A 17,718-nucleotide genomic window follows, 5' to 3' on the forward strand; every position below is an offset into this window, starting at 1 on the left:
TGTTTTTGTCAAAGGTGGAAGTCATGTAAGCTCCATTAATTTTAATGGACAATTTAGCAGTCTCAGAGTCTTTCAATGGCACCTTCTGACGTTCTGTCACCTTTTGGATACAAGATATAAATCTGAAAGTTTTTTATTTCTTTTGCAAGCAAGAAAAGAAATGGGGAATATAACCACATGAAATGGGGAATATAACCCACTTCTTTCGACAGCTGCCTGAATGATCACAGAATGTCACAATTTGTGTTTAATTCTTTCTTTCACTGAAAACAATAAATTAGACAATGATTACTAACAAGCTGGTACACTTAGAAAACTTTTAAATGGCTGTCAAATCAATCCTTATGCAGGTTCAAAGTCATGACAAATTTAAGCAATACATTTCATCAAAGAATTATCTTACATCTTTCTCAATGCAAATTGTTTACAAACTTGGAATCTATTTATGCCTCACTTGAATACTTAACAAAATTAAGCATTTCAATGACTTAGAATATAAAAAGAAATCTGCAAATATTTAATTAAAATAATTGTTATTATTTCAGAACAATGAACACAAACTACTGTAGCTTTGGCTTCTGTTCTGAAAATTCAAAGACTATATTACCTTACTGAAGTAAGTGAATTATCTTCTAATTTTGGAAAAAACTTCAAAAAATACATTTTCCTGGACATACAACACTGGCACCCTTGCTTTTAAAGAGTAGCTTTGCAAATACATACTATGAAAGAAGAGAGTATTTAAGAAGTCATTCCATAGTCTCTACTGATCACGACAATCACCCTTGTTTCTTCTCACACATTGACTGCAGATATGCAGTTTGTCATGAAATATACCACCACATTCCCCTGAGTAAATGTCCCAGCGCTGTACAGCTTACACGGTCCACACATCATTGCCATATCCTTAGAACAGTTTAACGTTAATGACTGATGTTCCCACTGGGCTGGAATGCAGCTGCTTGGACTCAGCACGAAGAAGTACATCTCAAGGGGATTCACAGGGAAGAGAAATTATAATAGATATTGGGGTTGGAGGGGACCCCTTATGGTCTCAATCAGGCAAACTTTATCCAAGTTATAAACCACAGACAAGCTTATGAAGAAAGTTTAGTCACATATTCCCTTCAGCACCCTTAGGATAAACTTGTTCCAAAGCATCTGAAAAGAACATTCACACAAAAAGTACCAGGAATTTTCAAGGGAATGACAAATATATGGTGCACATGCTATGTAAACTAGTTTCACCCTTTCAATGCCAAATTCTCTTTGTGGGTTAAAGCTTGAAAATGTTTTCCCAGTTAACTATCAGTAACAGCCAAACTTGTTAATAGATTATTAGCAAATCATTATTGAAATGATCTGTATTATACATGATCTTATATGACACAGTATAACTGCTTACTGGAAAACCTGAAGTTTTCTGGGATATAAAAAAAAAAAAAACAAACAAACAAACAAAAAAAAAGCCATATACAAAATCTGGTTGTTACCCATGTTAACTATACTTCAGCTGCAGAAATGTAAAAGGCTTCTTTTCTATCCCCACATTTTACCCATTTCTTCTACTTTCTTCTACAGTATGACAAGCTGAAAAGAATCACAGAATCACAGAATCAATCACAGAATCACAGAATCACAGAATCACAGAATGGGTGGGGTCAGAAGGGACCTCTGAAGACCATCTAGTCCAACCCCCTGCCAAGCAGGGTCACCTAGACCACATTGCGCAGGATGGCAGCCAAGCGGGTTTTGAATATCTTCAGAGAAGGAGACTCCAAAAACTCTCTGGGCAACCTGTGCCAGTGCTCCATGGAACTCTCTGAACTCCTTGCTGTAGTTTACTATTCACACACACACACACACACAAACAAAAAAAAACAAGCAAAAAAAAAAAAAAGGAGCCAAAGAAAACAACCCCCTAATTAAAGAATAATTACAGGATTATCCTACTGGATGACATTTACTGAAGGAACTGCACTCTAGACACGCACATTACACAAGCAGCATAAATATCACAGTGGATTCACTCTGTACAAAAGCTGAACATAATTTGGGGTCTCACCTCTCCAGTTTATGAACTTCCACTAGCTTTTTAAGGTACTGATGGCTCTGTGGCCTTGGTTTGTCACCAATGGAGACACACTAGTTTCCTGATCCACAATTTACCTGAATGGAAACAGGATCTAAACTCTTCAGACACTACTACTTCCAAACTCTCCTTTTGCTTCTCCCTTTTTAAACACTTTGCACAAAAGGTTAATATAGAAAAAGCCAAGGAGACAACAATTCTGATTCATAATCATCAAACATTGCGGTGTGACTGTCATTACCAAATAGATGGGTACCCTCTGCTACTCTGACCTACAGAAGTTACCTCTGAGTTGGGAAAGCCAAAACAAGCAAGGCTGCATTGGGCTTACACGTCTTTCAGTGGCAAAATTTTGGTAGCAGGGAGGCTGCTGGGGTGGTCTCTGTGAACAGAGCCCAGCAGCTGTGCCATGTCAGAGCAGAGCCAGCTCCAGCTGGCTCCAAAAAGGGACCTGCTGCTGGTCTGAGCCGAACCAGTAAGTGACGCTGGCTGGGCCTCTGTGACAGCAGACTGAAGAAAGGGAAAAAAAATCTGCTGCGCAACAGCAGCTGGGAGAGGAGTTAGAAGCAGCCCTGCAGCCCCCAGGTGAGTGCAGCAGGAGGGCAGGAGGTGCTCCAGGCAGGCAGCAGCAGTTCCCCTGCGGCCTGTGCAGGGAGAGGCCCCTGGTGGAGCAGGCTGTCCCCCTGCAGCCCATGGGTCCCACACGGAGCAGATCTCCACGCTGCAGCCCCCCCGTGGAGGAGCCCCCGGTGGAGCAGGTGGATGTGGCCTGGAGGAGGCTGCGGCCCATGGAGAGCCCCGCAGGAGCAGGCCCCGGGCCGGAGCTGCAGCCCGTGGAGAGGAGCCCTCGCAGGACTCGAAGCGTCCGGGACTGACCACAGCCCCCATTCCCCATTCCCCTGCACCGCCTGGGTAGAGGAGGTGGAAGAGGGTGGTTGGGTGAAGTGTTTTTGGTTTGCTTTTAGTCGTCACTACTCTCGTCTGTTATTGATAGGCAATAAATTACATTAATCTCCCCGTGTTGAGTGTGTTTTTCCTATGGCCGTAATCGGCCAGCAGTCTCCCTCTCGGTATCTCACCCTACACGTTTCACTCCCACTATATTTCCACCCCTCTGTTCTTTTGACTGGGGGGGCGCGAGCGAGCCATCCCCGTGCCTGGCAGCCCAATCCCCGCCAGGGTCCCCCCCCTGCCGCCGCACCGCCCCGCAGTCACGCCCCCCCCCTCCGCCTCCATGGCAGCGGCAGCCGCCGGGCGCCGACTGCTTCCGCTTCCGTGGGCCGGGCGGCGGCGGGGCCCGGCCGCGCTTGGGCCGCGGGGCCGGAGCAGGAGGAGGAGGAGGAAGAGGAGGAAGGCGGGGGGCAGCAGCATGTGGCCGCCGCCGCCCGCCTGGCTCCTGGCGGGGCTGGTGCTGGCAGCGCGCTGCGGGGAAGCTCTCGGCGGCGCTGCCGGGGCCTCCGCCACCTCCGCCTCCCCGCGGCCCACGGAGGCGGCCGGCGGCGGCGGCGCCACGCGGGGCGGCAGCGGGCGGCTGGCCGAGGTGTCGGCGCCGCCCGAGCAGGGCCAGCCCATGACCCAGCGCGCCCTGTCCGTGCTGGTGCTGGCCAGCGCCGCCCTCATCGTCTACTTCGTCATCCGGACCGTGCGGTAAGGGCGGACGGTGACGGGCTCCGCGGTGGGGACGGGGGCTCTGCGCGCCTTCGTTGTTGATGGTGGGGAGGTAGCGGGGAAATGTTGTGCTCTGCGGGACCCTTGCGGGAGCCCTCCGAGCGGACATGGGTGGCCTGAGTGCTCCGCAGTCTCTGTAGGTCGTGGTTTAGCAGCCTTAACCCTCGTTGTCTTCAGAGCACGGGTTTTGATGGTAATACCTTCTAAAGGAGTCTGCATGGTCTCTAGAACAAGTGAAGATGGACTGGGGTTGGAGTTTTGAGTATGGGAAGGCCAAGGAAGGAAAATAAATAAAAGCTTGTCAATGCTTAAGGTGCAGGAAGAACATCTCACCTGCTGTCATTATTTTCTGGATAGCTGGCAGTTGTCTGGTATTCTGTATTTGGAATAGGAAGGTTACTATTCTGCATTCGAAACTGGAGCGCTGCCTTCTAGGCACTAATGCGAACAGAAGGGTTAAACCTGGTGTTGTGTTTCTAGAATTCTTCAGCACCTTATGTGAGGTCTAGAACCATTAATACGATGTGTTCTGCTCCACTGGGATTCTGCAGAGAAAACCATCTTCATCTTGATGCTGTGAAGTGTTTATGAACGGGAAGAAGAGGCACTGAGCTTAGTTATTTCACTGATCCTGTGAGGCAGATGAATATTTGTGCTCAAAGTTAAAGCAGTGCTTCATTATGCTGTGACTAACAAGTTCCCTATCCTTGGAGGGAACACAAAGTTAGATTCAAGGTGGTGCAAAATAGTTTAAAAAAAAAAAAAAGGAAAAAACTGGCACTTAACCAGAATAGTGTCTTAATGTGAGAAGTGCTGAGTAAATTTTTGCTTTTTGAGAGCAAAGGAAAAATAATTCCTTCACATTGGTTTTACTAAGCAGAATTCTAACATAAATACGACATATTTTACCATGACACAAGTAATCCCGTTTTACGGCAAAAATAAGGTGGTTTAAATTCAAAGCTTGTACAATATAAGAACTTGGTATTGTTGAAGTGTAAGCCAACCTGGCTCTGCAGGTGCTATAAGTGGCTTTCGTAGGTACGTTGGTGATAAAAGGAAGATGAGGGAAACTGTGGGCCCTCTCTGGAAGGAAATGGGAGATCATGTTTCTGGGATATGAAGAAGGCTGAGGTACTCAGTGACATCTTGGCCTCAGCCTTCGCTGACAAAAGCTCCAGCAACATGGCCCAGCCCCCAGAATGCAAAGGCAGGGTCTTGGAGAATGATGAACCGGCTTTTGTAGGAGAAGATCAGGTCTGAGACCATTTAAGGAACTTGAAGGTTCCTTAAGATCATGGGACAGGATACATCCACAGCTCTTGAGGGAACAGGCGGATGTAGTTGCTGCGCTCCTCTCCATCTGATTTGAGAAGTCGTGGTAGTCTAATGAAGTTCCCACTAACTGGAAAAGGGGAAATAATCATTTTTAAAAAGGGAAAAAAGGAGGATCCCAGGAACTAAGGCCAGTCAGTCTTACCTCTGTGCCTGGCAAGATCACAGAGCAGATCCTCCTGGAAACAATGCGAAGGTACATGGAAAATAAGGAGGTGATTGGTGACAGCCAACATAGCTTCGCTACATGCCTGACAAATCTGGTGGCCTTCTATGATGAGGTTACAGCTTTGGTGGATGCGGAAGTGCAACTGACATCATCTGTGTGAACTTGTGCAAAGCATTTGACCCTGTCCCCCATTATATCCTTGTCTCTAATTTGGAGAGTAATGGGTCTCAGGGATGGACCACTGGGTGGGTAAGGCATTGGCTGGATGGTCACACTCAAGCAGTTGTGGTCAACGGCTCAGTGTCCAGGTGGAGCTCAGTGACAAGTGGTTGTTCCTCAGGGGTCAGTACTGGGAATGGTGCTGTTTAACTCCTTTGTTGGTGACATGGGCAGAGAGATTGAGCAAGTTTGCTGATGACTCCAAGCTGTGTGGTGCAGCTGACACGCTGGAGGGAAGGGATGATATCCAGAGGGACCTGAACAGGCTTGAGAGGTGGGCCTGTGTGAGCATTGGGGTTCAACAAGGCCAAGTACAAGGTCCTGCATCTGGACCGGGGCAATCCAAAGCACTAATACAGGCTGGGCAGAAAATGGGTTGAGAGCAGCCCTGAGGAGGAGGATCTGGGGGTGTTGGTTGATGAGAAGCTCAGTGTGAGCTGGGGTGGTGTGTACTTGCAGCCCAGAAAGCCAACTGTATCCTGGGCTGCATCAAAAGAAGCATTACCAGCAGCTTGAGGAAGGTGGTTCTCCTCCTCTACTCTGCTCTTGTGAGACCCCACCTGGAGTGTTGCATCCAGGTCTGGGGCCCCCAGCAGAAGGAGGATGTGCAGCTGCTAGAGGGAGTCCAGAGGGCCAAAAAGTTGATCAGAGTGCTGGAGCACCTCTCCTGCGAAGACAGGCTCAGGGAGTTGGGGTTGTTCAGCCTGGAGAAGAGAAGGCTGCGTGGAAACCTTATAGGAGACTTCCAGTACCTAAAGGGGGCCTACAGGAAAGCTGGGGAGGGACTGACTCTTTGTCAGGGGGTGCGGTGACAGGACAAGGAGCAATAGTTTAAACTAAAAGAGGGTAGGTTCAGATTAGATATAAGGAAGAAACTCTTTATACTTCCAGTAAGGCACTGGAACAGGTTGCCCAGAGAAGCTGTGGATGCCCCATCCTTGGAGGTGTTCAAGGCCAGGCTGGATGGGGCTTTGGGCAGCCTGGTGTAGTGGGAGGTGTCCCAGCCCATGGGACAGGGGTTGGAAACAGGTGATCTTTAAGGTCCCTTCCAACCCAAACGGTTCTATGATATTATGAAATTACACCTTAAGTTCAAATTTGATTTTATTTTTGAGTGAGATTCTTATTCAGACGCTAGATGCACCTCCTTGACTCAGCAGTTGAAATTTTTTTTTTTTTACTGTTTCTGGTATTCTTCCATAGAAAGTATGGAAGTGAAGATGGAAACAGGTATACAAACATTGTCACTTTGCATGATAAAGGTTAGCATTATGAAGGAATTATAGAGTGTATTGGTTTGACGTGGCAAGGCTTGGTAGCAGGGGGACTGCAGGGGTGGCCCCTGTGAGGAGAGCCCAGCAGCTGCCCCATGTCAGAGCAGAGCCAGCTCCAGACGGTTCCAAAGGGACCTGCTGCTGGCCAGAGCTGGGCCAGGGAGCGACGCTGGGTGGACCTCTGGTAGAGCAGATTGAAGGAAGGGGGAAAAAAAACGTGCTGTGCAACAGCAGCTGGGAGGGGAGTGAAAAACTGCCTTGCAGACACACAGATCAGTGCAGGAGGGCACGAGGTGCTCCAGACACCAGAGCAGAAGTTCCCCTGCTTGTGATCAGGACCCCTGTTGGAGCAGTTTGTGAAGGGCTGCATCCCCTGGGATGGACTCCACGCTGGAGCAGGGGAACAGTATGGGGAAGAAGGAACAGCGCAGATAAAAGCTCTGTGATCTGACCACAGCCCCCATTCCCCACCCTGCTGAGGTGCTCAGGGGCAGGGAGAAGGTGGAAGCGTGGGAGTGAAGTTGAGCCTGGGAAGTCGGGGGGAGATGAGGGAGGAAGGTGTTCATAACTTTCAGGTCTCACTGTGCTACTCTGGTATGGATTGGCACTGAATTAATCTTCCCCAAGTTGAGTCTGTTTTGCCCGCAGCAGTAGTTGGTGAGTGATCTCCCAGTCCTTATCTCAACCCAGGAACTTTTTTCATCTAGTTTTCTCGCCCTGCCCTGCTGTGTGGGGCTGAGATAGCAGCGTGGTGTGCGCCGGGCAGCCAGCTGAGGTTGACCCACCACACAGCACTGTGAATGCTTCCACTTTTTGGTGTTACCAAATCAGCCTGCTATCAGGCTGTTTCTTTCAACAGATGTAATTCTCTTTCAAGTTTCTATAGATTTGCTTACAAATTTCACAACTTCATTAGCAGATAATTTTAATTCGTTGTTTAAAGAACCACGTCCACTAGAGTTTCAGTAGAGCTTTTTACAACATCTAGAAAATAAATATGCAGTTGACTTTTTTCTTTTTTTCCTCTTTTTTTTTTTTTTTTTGGTTTTGGGAAACCTTGTTAAACAAACCTCTTCCTGAATGAACACAACGTTGCCCAGCATTGGGGAAATGTGACAGTCTTGCTTAAATTAGCACAGCGCGAGTGCTCACTCAGAACAAAACACCAATTTCTCTGTACTTGTCTTGTTAGGATTAGGGGCAACTAAATAAGTGGTTACCACTTTAGAGGATTAGATCTTAAAAGCCTTTTTTTTTTTTTTCAATACACTCTTTTGTTTAGTTTAAGTGCAAGCCTAGTTGATTTTGTTTCTAGTGCACAAAAACATTTACCCGCTTGCACCAGTCCATTTTGGGTTTGATAAGCTCCTGACAGCTGCACTTTTAAGGTGTTCCTGGTTGGAAGTGCTTGTCTGAAACATTCAATCTATGCCTGTAGTAAGCAGTTCAGATTAACTTGGAGATAGACTTGTAGCAGCAACCTTAAATCCAAGTGAGAAAAATGCTTGTTTGCTAGTGTTGGTCTGAGAGAAAATGTCTGCAAGTTCTATTTGTGCTCTCAACAATTTTGAGGTTTTACAGACATTTTTATCTTTCTGCTAGCGGAGTAGTTTTGTTACACTCAATTATTTGTCAGAAATTTAGGTATTATAAAAGATAGCTCAGGTATAGAAACTGAATGGTGATGAAGATTCTTTATAAAATAATTCAGTCTGTAGCCACTATGCATTCTTTACCACATCAGAAAGCTTTCTTAATGGATGTTGATAATTAATAAATTTTGTACATTCTGATAAAGATACGACTTTTCTGTTTTCAGAGCCATTTGACTTTGTTTCAAGGTGGTTCCCTGAAAATCCATTTTCAAGAAAATCTTGAGAGCTGTTACAACTTTGCTGTTGTGGCTATAACTATTTTTTTTCGGAGTAATATTGTGTAAACTGTATCAAGCTCCCATGGACCTTCTCCGTGACATTGCTGATGATGCAGTTTCTCTGCCAGGAAAACAATGTATCTTGATTTTGTTTCTAGTTTTATGTGTGGGACTTGTTTCAGCCTCCCTGTTATAAAGGTTGAGCTGCCTGCACCTTCCTTTTATAACAGAAGATTTTCAAGGAACGATGTATGTAGCAGCAAGACCATACAGCACATCCATCAAAGCTAGGAGTAAGAAAGCTCGGACAGTATGATGCCTTGTTTAGTCTACCAGCTTTAGTTTTATTGCCTTTTTTGCCTCTTAAATTTGATACGTTACAAAAAATGCCTTCTGTTTGCACTTCACCATGCACAGAAGTGCCAGTGTTGCAATTCATGCATCCTTTGTTTTTCCCCCTTCCTCTTGTTAGTACAGCTCTGTTGTTTTTACATGAAGCCTATTGCAGTCAAAGGTTGTCTTCCTTGTTTATGTAGGAAGAAGTACATGCCATTAGTTCTTCAGTCTTTCTGAGATGATGAGAAAGCAAGTGTAGCAGATGAGATGAAAGGCTTTTTTTCTTTTAGACAACTGTTAGTGTGCTACACAATGCGGCATGTTAAGACAGAATTCCAAAACGTGGTTCAGCATGAATTGTGTTCCATAATTTCAATTTAAAACAATTTTCCAGGAACTTATTTGTAAGCCTTTGGATTTGATCCTTTCATGGATATAAATGTGTATATATATGTGTAATATAAATGTGTAGATCATGCATGCCCTTCACAGGAAAAAAAAAAAAAAAAGAAAAAAAGCTCAGTTAGGTTCAAGTGATAACTTTATTTTTATTGAGAATACATTTTGTAACTGACCCAGTTCATGGTTCAGGAAGAATCCATTTAGTTTGAAATATTCATTAATGGAGAATGCGAATGGGCTGTATCTTGTCGTTTTCTCATACCATGCGCTATACTTTAGGGTGCGACTTTCCCAACACTGGGTCAACTCTGGGACAGATAGAATTTAGTTCTGTCACAAAGACCATTACCGAACTCCTCAATGATACATATATATATTTCCTGAGCTGTGTTTACCTCAACTTATCCACATTTTTGAAAGTAGTCATTCTTTGGAACTGTTGATCAAAAAATGATGATTTTCACTTTTAAGGAGATATATACTGGCCTGTAAGTAACAGTTGAGGCTTGAGGTGATTGGAGAGCTACAATTCCCTTGTCATGTACTTCACAGAATCCTCTAAAGTATTGTGAAGCTGAAGAGTAGGGAATAGGGGAGATTGGTTTATTGGAGAGCTTACTATCAGTAAAAATCTTCTAGTAGAAAGGCATTTTACATAGAAAGGTTAATTAGCAATTCATACTGTATTGAACTGATCTTGTTTTCAGTGTTTGTGGCTTGTAGGAAGGGTAGTCCCTTGTACCTGCGCAAATTAGGGTAGTGTAAAAAAGAGATTCTTACCCTCCTATGTCCTTTCTCCTTTTTCATGTTTCTTAGATGTGCTTTGAACTTGACCTGTTTTCCTTCTGCGCTCATTTTCTTGTATTTTCTGCCCTTTTTTTTTGACCACCAATATTTCTTATTTATCTCCTCTCTTAACAGTCTATTATTTATACCATCTCTGATGTTATTGTCATACTATTTGCTTGTATTTTATTACAGATTCCTCTATTGCTGTCAGCTGGCTTTGAAAAAGGATTGGAACTGAACAAATAAAAATATGAGTTGTCTTATACACTTTTAATGACATTTTTTGTAACTTCATCTTCTTAGACCATGCGGTCTAATAAAACCTTTTATCAGTTATAACTACAGAGATAAAAATAGTCTGCATTAAGTTGCTGAGAGCAGTAGAGAATGCTACAGACCTTAACGAAATTGGGATTTTGTCCTAGGTTTTCTTCCTAAAAGTCACATGGTAGCCAAGCCTAAGTTAATTTTTCTTGACAGTGCTTTAGTGCCCTAGTAATTATACGTGTATGTCGTATAAGCATCTCCAGTATCGTTTTAGCTTTAGTTTGGTAACTGATCTGTATACAGAGAAAGTTTTCATGTCACTAGTAATTCTGTTGTCAGGTTCTCAACAGCATTCACTTGAATCTAGATTTTTTTTTTATTTTTATTTTTTTTAGTTTAAATATATTACTATTTCTGTTATCTCCACACTCCCTGACAGAGTCTCTCCCCAGCTTTCCCATAGGCCTCCGTTAGGTATCAGAAGGTTGTTAAAAGGTCTCCCCAGAGTCTTGTCTTCTATAGGCTGAACAAGCCCAGCTCTCTCAGCCTGTGTTTGTAGAAGAGGTGCTCCAGACCCTTGACCATCTTTGTGACCCTCCTCTGGACTCACTCCAAAAGGTCCATTTCCTTCTTGTGCTGGGGGCCCCAGAGCTGAACGCAGTGCTCCAGGTGGGGTCTCACAAGAGCAGAGCAGAGGGGGACAATCACCTCCCCAGCCCTGGTGGCCACGCTACTTTTGATGCAGCCCAGGGTAAGGTTGGCTTTCTGGGCTGCAGGTGCACATTGACAGCTTATGTTGACCTTCTCATCAGCCAACGCCCCCAGGTCCTTCTCCTCAGGGCTGCTCTTCACCCATTCTCCACCCAGCCAGTATTTGTGCTTGGGATTACCCCAACCCAAATGCAGGACCTTGCACTTGTCCTTGTTGAATCCCATGAGTTTGGCACAGGCCCACCCCTCCGAGGTCCCTCTGGATGGCAGAGGGTTTCTACTGTTTGCATGTCCACAAGTGCTTGTCCGAGTGTCAGTTGTGTAGCTTATACTTTAGTAAAAATGAAGCACGATGTGTATGAAGCATATTTTTCATCATAAGGCTTCTGAATTTTCTTCTACTTGGTACTTTCTAGTATACTGCTTTTTTCTATGTTAAGGACTGTTGAAAAAAATGAATTTTATCTTGAGCGGAGAGGTGATATTCGTGTGTCTTTGTGATTAGCTTTAGATTTAAACAATAAGTTGTACTAAAGCATGTCTGGCAAACAGTTGATTCTATTTCAAATCAGGTGGAGGAAATCATCATGATGGTTTTTTTAATGATATCATAAGTTTGCATGCTTCAAAAAAAGTATATATTTTTACCTTTCTCATCTGAACATGTTGGTATTTGCTTCTCAACTCCAAAAGGAGATCTAATTCACTGGGATATAATGTAGACCAAGACTGGATGCTGCTTAATTTGAAAAGGAGGGTTCTTTTCTGTAACATTTAAAAAATAAGTAAGCAAAAATAAAAAGAATTCTAGAAGCATACCAGAGTTCAGGACAAACTCTGAAGCCATAACTCTCAATATCATATTCATCTATCTAACAAGGTAACTGAAGGGTTGCCTCAGAGGTGATTATATGTTGCATAATAATAGTATAATGTATATAATATTATTTAAGCATAACTTACTATACTCTTTTTGATGATAAGCTTTGAAATATCTCGTAGTTAAATTCCTGAAAGCCATGAATGCCTTTCCTAGGCACTTAGCTTAGGTTTGTAAATTCTACTTCTGGTGTTGCTAAGAGGAAATGTTGTGTCTCTGTGGATTTAGCTGTAAATGTCTACAAAGTATTTGTTTTTAAGACAACTTTACTCAGTTGTACAGCTCTCACATAGATGCTGTTTGTGAGTATAAAGTAGCTGAAAGTGACTCTGTCAGCATTTTTTAACAGACACCTTTGTATATTGTTAGTTATATTGCTAGTTGTCTTGAGTTCCTGGTCCTCAAAGAGATGGGCAAGGCATATTCAATGCCTATAGTTGTGCAAAGCCAAAAGCGTGCATGAGGCTTACATGGGACGCAGGCCCACACAGAGAACATAAGAAAGTAAGATTCAGACAGTGTTTGTAAGTACTGTCTTAATCTTGAAATACTCTTCACTTTGTGAATCAGTTTTGTGAAATGCAGATGACATTGATTCTACAGGTTCTCTCTAACTTTTAAAAGTGTTTAACACTTTTTGAAGTGTTAAAAAAATAAAGTAAAAATCCTCACAAAATAAAAATAAAATAAAAAATAAAATAAAAATCCTACAACTGTAGATGCGAGGTTGTGTATTGAAGAGGAAATAGCTGAGAAACAGAGGTGTTAGTTTTAAAAATTACGAACTTGACCTGTCCATTTCCTGATTGCAGTAGCAATGACCTTGATGAATAGTGAGTGTCTGCTGAGTATTTTTAGGTTTTCCCTCACCATGAGTTGGTTTGAAAAAGTTAATTCTCTTCTACACATGAGTTTTCATTTATGTCAAGAATTTATTCTATTTCACACTTAAGGTCAAAGGTCTAAATAAGTTCACTTACAATATAAGAGGCAGTGCATTTGTATATATGCAATGTTATTAATGCAAGATGTTTATTACTCATTACTATGAAAAAGAGATCTTTGTTTTTCTTCAGATTCTGTTCTGCACATTATACTGCTATTTATTGTATGGGTGATTGACTCAATTATGAACAGTGAAGCTTTTTATTGTAATTTGTGAAGTCTTCTCTAGGCATCAGGCTTAAAATGATGGAACCCATGGCTTGCGCTGCATCTCTACTATAGTTTTACTGAGTTTATCTCTGATTTGATCTGCTGTTTTATAAAGCAAGTAGCAAATTCATAACGAGGTGATTTTTTTTTTCATTGTAGGATCTGCTAGAAGTGTGCTTGCATATATTTTTATCTGGCTCTTGCATATAGCTACTAAACACTGTTTTGTATTCACTTTTTGTATTAGCTGTTAAGTGCCTTTTTGTATTCTCTGCAGTAATTCTATACTAGCTAAAGGTGACAAATTTTTATTGGCCTCAGTCATTTCTTGTAAATTCTTCACACTTGGAATTGTGTGCAGTCTGAATTTCACTGAGCTAAGGGTGTACAGTGTAAATACGGTAATTTCTTAAAATTTATGATCAGTATCAATATAGCTATGTTTTAAGGGATGGTCTTCTTGCATTGTTGGAATTGAAAGTAGTCATAAGTTTATAGAACTTAAATATCATAAAATACATTTCAGGCTCAGAAGACGTAACAGAAAAACCCGAAGATATGGAGTTTTGGATACAAACATAGAGAACATGGAGCTGACTCCCTTAGAGCAAGATGATGATGATGATGATACAACACTATTTGATGCCAATCATCCTCGAAGGTTTGTATATAGGAGCTGTATGTCTATGCAGTGAAGGTACGGATGATAAATAGCTTGACTGAAACAGCTCACTACTTTGTTTCATATGTATGTAGTTGCAGAAAGGGTATCAAGAACATTTAAATTTTAAATGGGCAAGAATTAAGTGGGCAAGAAGATAAACTTAGTACTTCATCTACTCTTGATCTACTCCAGAACACCGTTTGTCTTCAGCATATGAGTTCCAGAGAAATGGAGAGGAAGGTAGGATATTTTGGTTAAAAATAGTGTCATTACTAAAGCTTACCAAGTTTATCTGCTTTACATACTTCAGTTATTCCATTCTTGGATATTTCACTCTTGTCCCTTACAGGATGCATAAGGAGGAAATGGAAGCAAAAACAGTAAGGACAGAAGTATGTTTTACTCTAAGGTGCTTTACAGCTATAGACAGCAGGCCCCAGACTGCACTTGCCATTAACTTCGGTATCTAAGAAACAAATTTTCATTATAGTGTAGTGTCGTAGTTGAGGAAGAAGCTGTCCCAATTTCCAAATACTTAATTTCTATTCAGCTGTTCTTCTCAGTACTGCAGCAAATCATTTGCTTTAGATATACCAAGTAATTTTGAAGTATTTGAAAGTAATTTACTGATCAGACCATTTTAAAAATAGTTGTCAAAATGACATAGGGTAGAAACAATTTGAATACGTTAGCAGTATTTCGTTTATCTGATGACATAGCTGTTGTCAGATAAGTCAAGTGTTTATTAGTGTTAACAATTAGCTCCTCACATACTGTGGCATCTTGTTGATGGAAGAACCTCTGGTGCATACATCGTATTTGATTTAAAAGCATCAGTTTCAGATGAAAACCAAGAATACACAAGGCTCGGGATAAGTGGAATATTTGAACAACATGAGAACATATCGTAGCCTGGGGTAAATATATAGTGATATAACTTGTAGCATATGTATATCCTTCTTTCTTTCCTGTGGGTCTGCAAAATGGCATAAAATTTAATGGTGTTGGCTTACAGAAGAGGTGATAATGTCACTCTTGAGCCAAACTGCAAGAAAATGAATTGTATTGCAGCAACTGAGTGATCTAACCAAACAGCAGATGTTTCTGTTAACATGCTGAGGAAATAAACAGAATAAAAGTAGTAACCACAGAAGTGAATAACGATAGATAATAAAGGAAGAAAATGTTACTGTTTTTTCAGAATAGCTCAGAAAGTAAGTGCTTCAGTGATCAAAGCCATTATGAGAAAACAAATACTTTAAGGTATATATAGTTGATAAAGCAAATTTACCCTGCATATGTATACTGAGAGCTAGCTGTGTTCTTCTGTATAGGGAGAAGCTCTGAAAATTTATTCTAACAAAAGTTGCTGTTATCTTGAAATAATGTTTGCGCATAGGAGAAAGACAGTGCTGGACGATGTGAGTGTGCTCAACAAAACTCAGTATAGATCAGCTTAATAAAATGCTGCCCATACTTTGCAAAGGGACAGCATTGCTGGGAAGGAAGCTTGAAAACTGAAATAGAGTACTTTTTAAATAATATATATGTATATAATCTGTATCAATAATTAGGTATACACTTTTTCAGTTAGTTTCTTTTACCTCGTTTCAACTAAATCATATGTATTTGCATGACAGATTGTGGTAGTTTAAAGCTGATGGGCAGCTAAGCTCTACCATACTGCTTTCACTCCTCAAAAGAACAGGGGAAGAAGATAAGAAAAAAGGCTCATGAGAACAAGATCATTGATTACCATCATAAGCAAAACAGACTCAGCATTGGGAGATTAATGTAATTTATTGCTTATTACTAACAGACTAGAGCAGTGAGAACTAAAAGCAAACAAAAAAACACCTACTCCCCAAAGGAAAAAACACCTTCTTTCCAGTATGGGGCCCCTCCCACGGTATGCCATCCTTCCTGAGCTGAGCCTGCGGGGGCTGCCCATAGGCAGCAGCTCTTCAAGAACAGCTCCCACATGGCTCTGTACCACGGGGTCCATCCATCCCCCAGGAGCAAACTGCTCCAGCACGGGTCCCCCACGGGTGGGCGGCAGCTCCCCCCAGACCCCCTGCTCCTGCGTGGGCTCCTCTCCACGGGCTGCAGCTCCGGCCCGGGGCCTGCTCCTGCGGGGGCTCTCCATGGGCCGCAGCCTCCTCCAGGCCACATCCACCTGCTCCACCGGGGGCTCCTCCACGGGGGGGCTGCAGCGTGGAGATCTGCTCCATGTGGGACCCGTGGGCTGCAGGGGGACAGCCTGCTCCACCAGGGGCCTCTCCCTGCACAGGCCACAGGGGAACTGCTGCTGCATGCCTGGAGCACCTCCTGCCTTCCTGCTGCACTCACCTGGGGGGCTACAGGGCTGCTTCTCACTCCTCTCCCAGCTGCTGTTGCGCAGCAGATTTTTTTTTCCCTTTCTTCAGTCTGCTGTCACAGAGGCCCAGCCAGTGTCACTTACTGGTTCGGCTCAGACCAGCAGCAGGTCCCTTTTTGGAGCCAGCTGGAGCTGGCTCTGATCTAACATGGGACAGCTGCTGGGCTTTGCTCACAGAGGCCACCCATGCAACCCCCTGCTAGCAAAACCCTTGCCACATAAACCCAATGCAGTCACACTGATAGTTTACAATCTTCATTAAATCACTTCATGTATGCCCTACTCGCTGCACTGCAAGTCACAAGGTAAACAATAATTCTATTTATGATAGCATTCCAGTTACGGAATGCTACTTAGAGTTACTGAAATTTGAATAGGAACTCAAGAGCCTTGTAAGTTCACTGGGTCTTAAGTGGTACTTAATCTTACAGGCTGCACATCACATATATATATATATATATATTTTTAAAATAATAATATATGGAGATCTATAAATATTAAGTATTTGTTTTGCTTCATGTGACAACATATCTATTCACTATTTAACCTGTCTACTTTAAAAATACATCTAACATGGGTGGAAGAGGGTTAATATGTCATTGTAGACACACTGTTTTTCCATTTGGGAGTTTTAAATGAATGTTGTTTTATGGCACTTCATAGTAATGTGGTAACTAAGTGTTTTATGGACAAATTTAGTAATAAAATACTGTACTTTTTTGTCTTAATATTTGGTCTTTAAAAATGTGGGCTAAAGTTACCCTTGAAACAGGATATTTCACATTAATGCATTGATCTCTTCTGTTGTAGATAAGTATGTGCCTTTCAATGAAAGAACTTAATCTTAGAACCAGAGAATGAGACTGCTTCAAGGGAGGAGTAAGAAGCAAGAGGATATACAAGTTGGGGAGGGGCTAATTAAAACTGTGTATATTTTAGCATTCTTAATTTGTTGCAATAAATACTGTACCAATTTGTTGTACCTTTTTGTATATAGAGAAATGTAAATGCAAAGTCTATGAGATAGGATGCTCTAAAATGAAAACCTGTTTGGAAGGGAGATTACTTTTAAAACAGGGTATTTTTTGTTTGTTGTAAATCTTGTATGCCCTAAGTGTGGTATTAACTTTTTCTACAGTGATCTGGAATGTTAACAGTTTTTTTTTTTTTTTTCTGATACTAAATTATAAGTAAACTTATCCTCTGTGGACTTCTCAGAATTGTTAGAACTTAATTTTATCTTAGATGTTTTGCCCTTTGCAAATAAAAATTCCAACTACTGCCTTTTGCGTTGAGATTTTTTTAAACTAATGAACATGTTGTATGTAAGTTTTAGTGAACAAATAAAGACTGTTTACAGTGTTCCTAACATTTAGTGTGATACTTCAACACTTTATAGATGTTAAGGATATTGCTTATAGGGTCTTGTTGAGCACAGTAACATAGAACCTTTTTGCTGATAAAACTACTGATTTTGGCTGTTAATTTGCTTGTGAGGGCCATCTTT

General features: G+C 42.2%; 1 protein-coding gene across 3 annotated transcripts; it reads left to right on the forward strand.

The window, feature by feature from the left end:
• The first annotated feature begins 3,311 nt into the window (after nucleotides 1-3,311).
• On the forward strand, nucleotides 3,312-17,493 carry FAM174A (family with sequence similarity 174 member A). 3 transcript variants are annotated; one of them, XR_007158897.2, is made up of 4 exons: nucleotides 3,312-3,739; nucleotides 13,697-13,831; nucleotides 13,927-14,074; nucleotides 17,022-17,493. XR_007158897.2 is itself a non-coding variant. In XM_048050250.2 (3 exons), the coding sequence occupies exons 1-3, from the start codon at nucleotides 3,327-3,329 to the stop codon at nucleotides 17,023-17,025; spliced, it is 552 nt and encodes a 183-aa protein (XP_047906207.1). In that variant the 5' UTR covers nucleotides 3,312-3,326; the 3' UTR covers nucleotides 17,026-17,493. The 3 variants fall into 3 exon arrangements, 1 of the variants encoding a protein (XP_047906207.1); XR_010827605.1 differs by lacking the exon at nucleotides 17,022-17,493 and adding an exon at nucleotides 14,184-17,015; XM_048050250.2 differs by lacking the exon at nucleotides 13,927-14,074.
• Nucleotides 17,494-17,718: the final 225 nt, after the last annotated feature.

The sequence above is a fragment of the Anser cygnoides genome, chromosome Z, assembly GCF_040182565.1.
Source record: "Anser cygnoides isolate HZ-2024a breed goose chromosome Z, Taihu_goose_T2T_genome, whole genome shotgun sequence".
In the NCBI taxonomy this organism is placed as follows: Eukaryota; Metazoa; Chordata; class Aves; order Anseriformes; family Anatidae; genus Anser; species Anser cygnoides.

What these genes read in the sequence shown, in the direction of transcription:
- FAM174A (XM_048050250.2), top strand. Translation starts at nt 3,327, where the DNA reads ATGGCAGCGGCAGCCGCCGGGCGCCGACTGCTTCCGCTTCCGTGGGCC. An exon ending in TTCGTCATCCGGACCGTGCG is followed by an intron (nt 3,740 to 13,696) that starts GTAAGGGCGGAC and finishes AATACATTTCAG; the next exon opens with GCTCAGAAGACGTAACAGAA.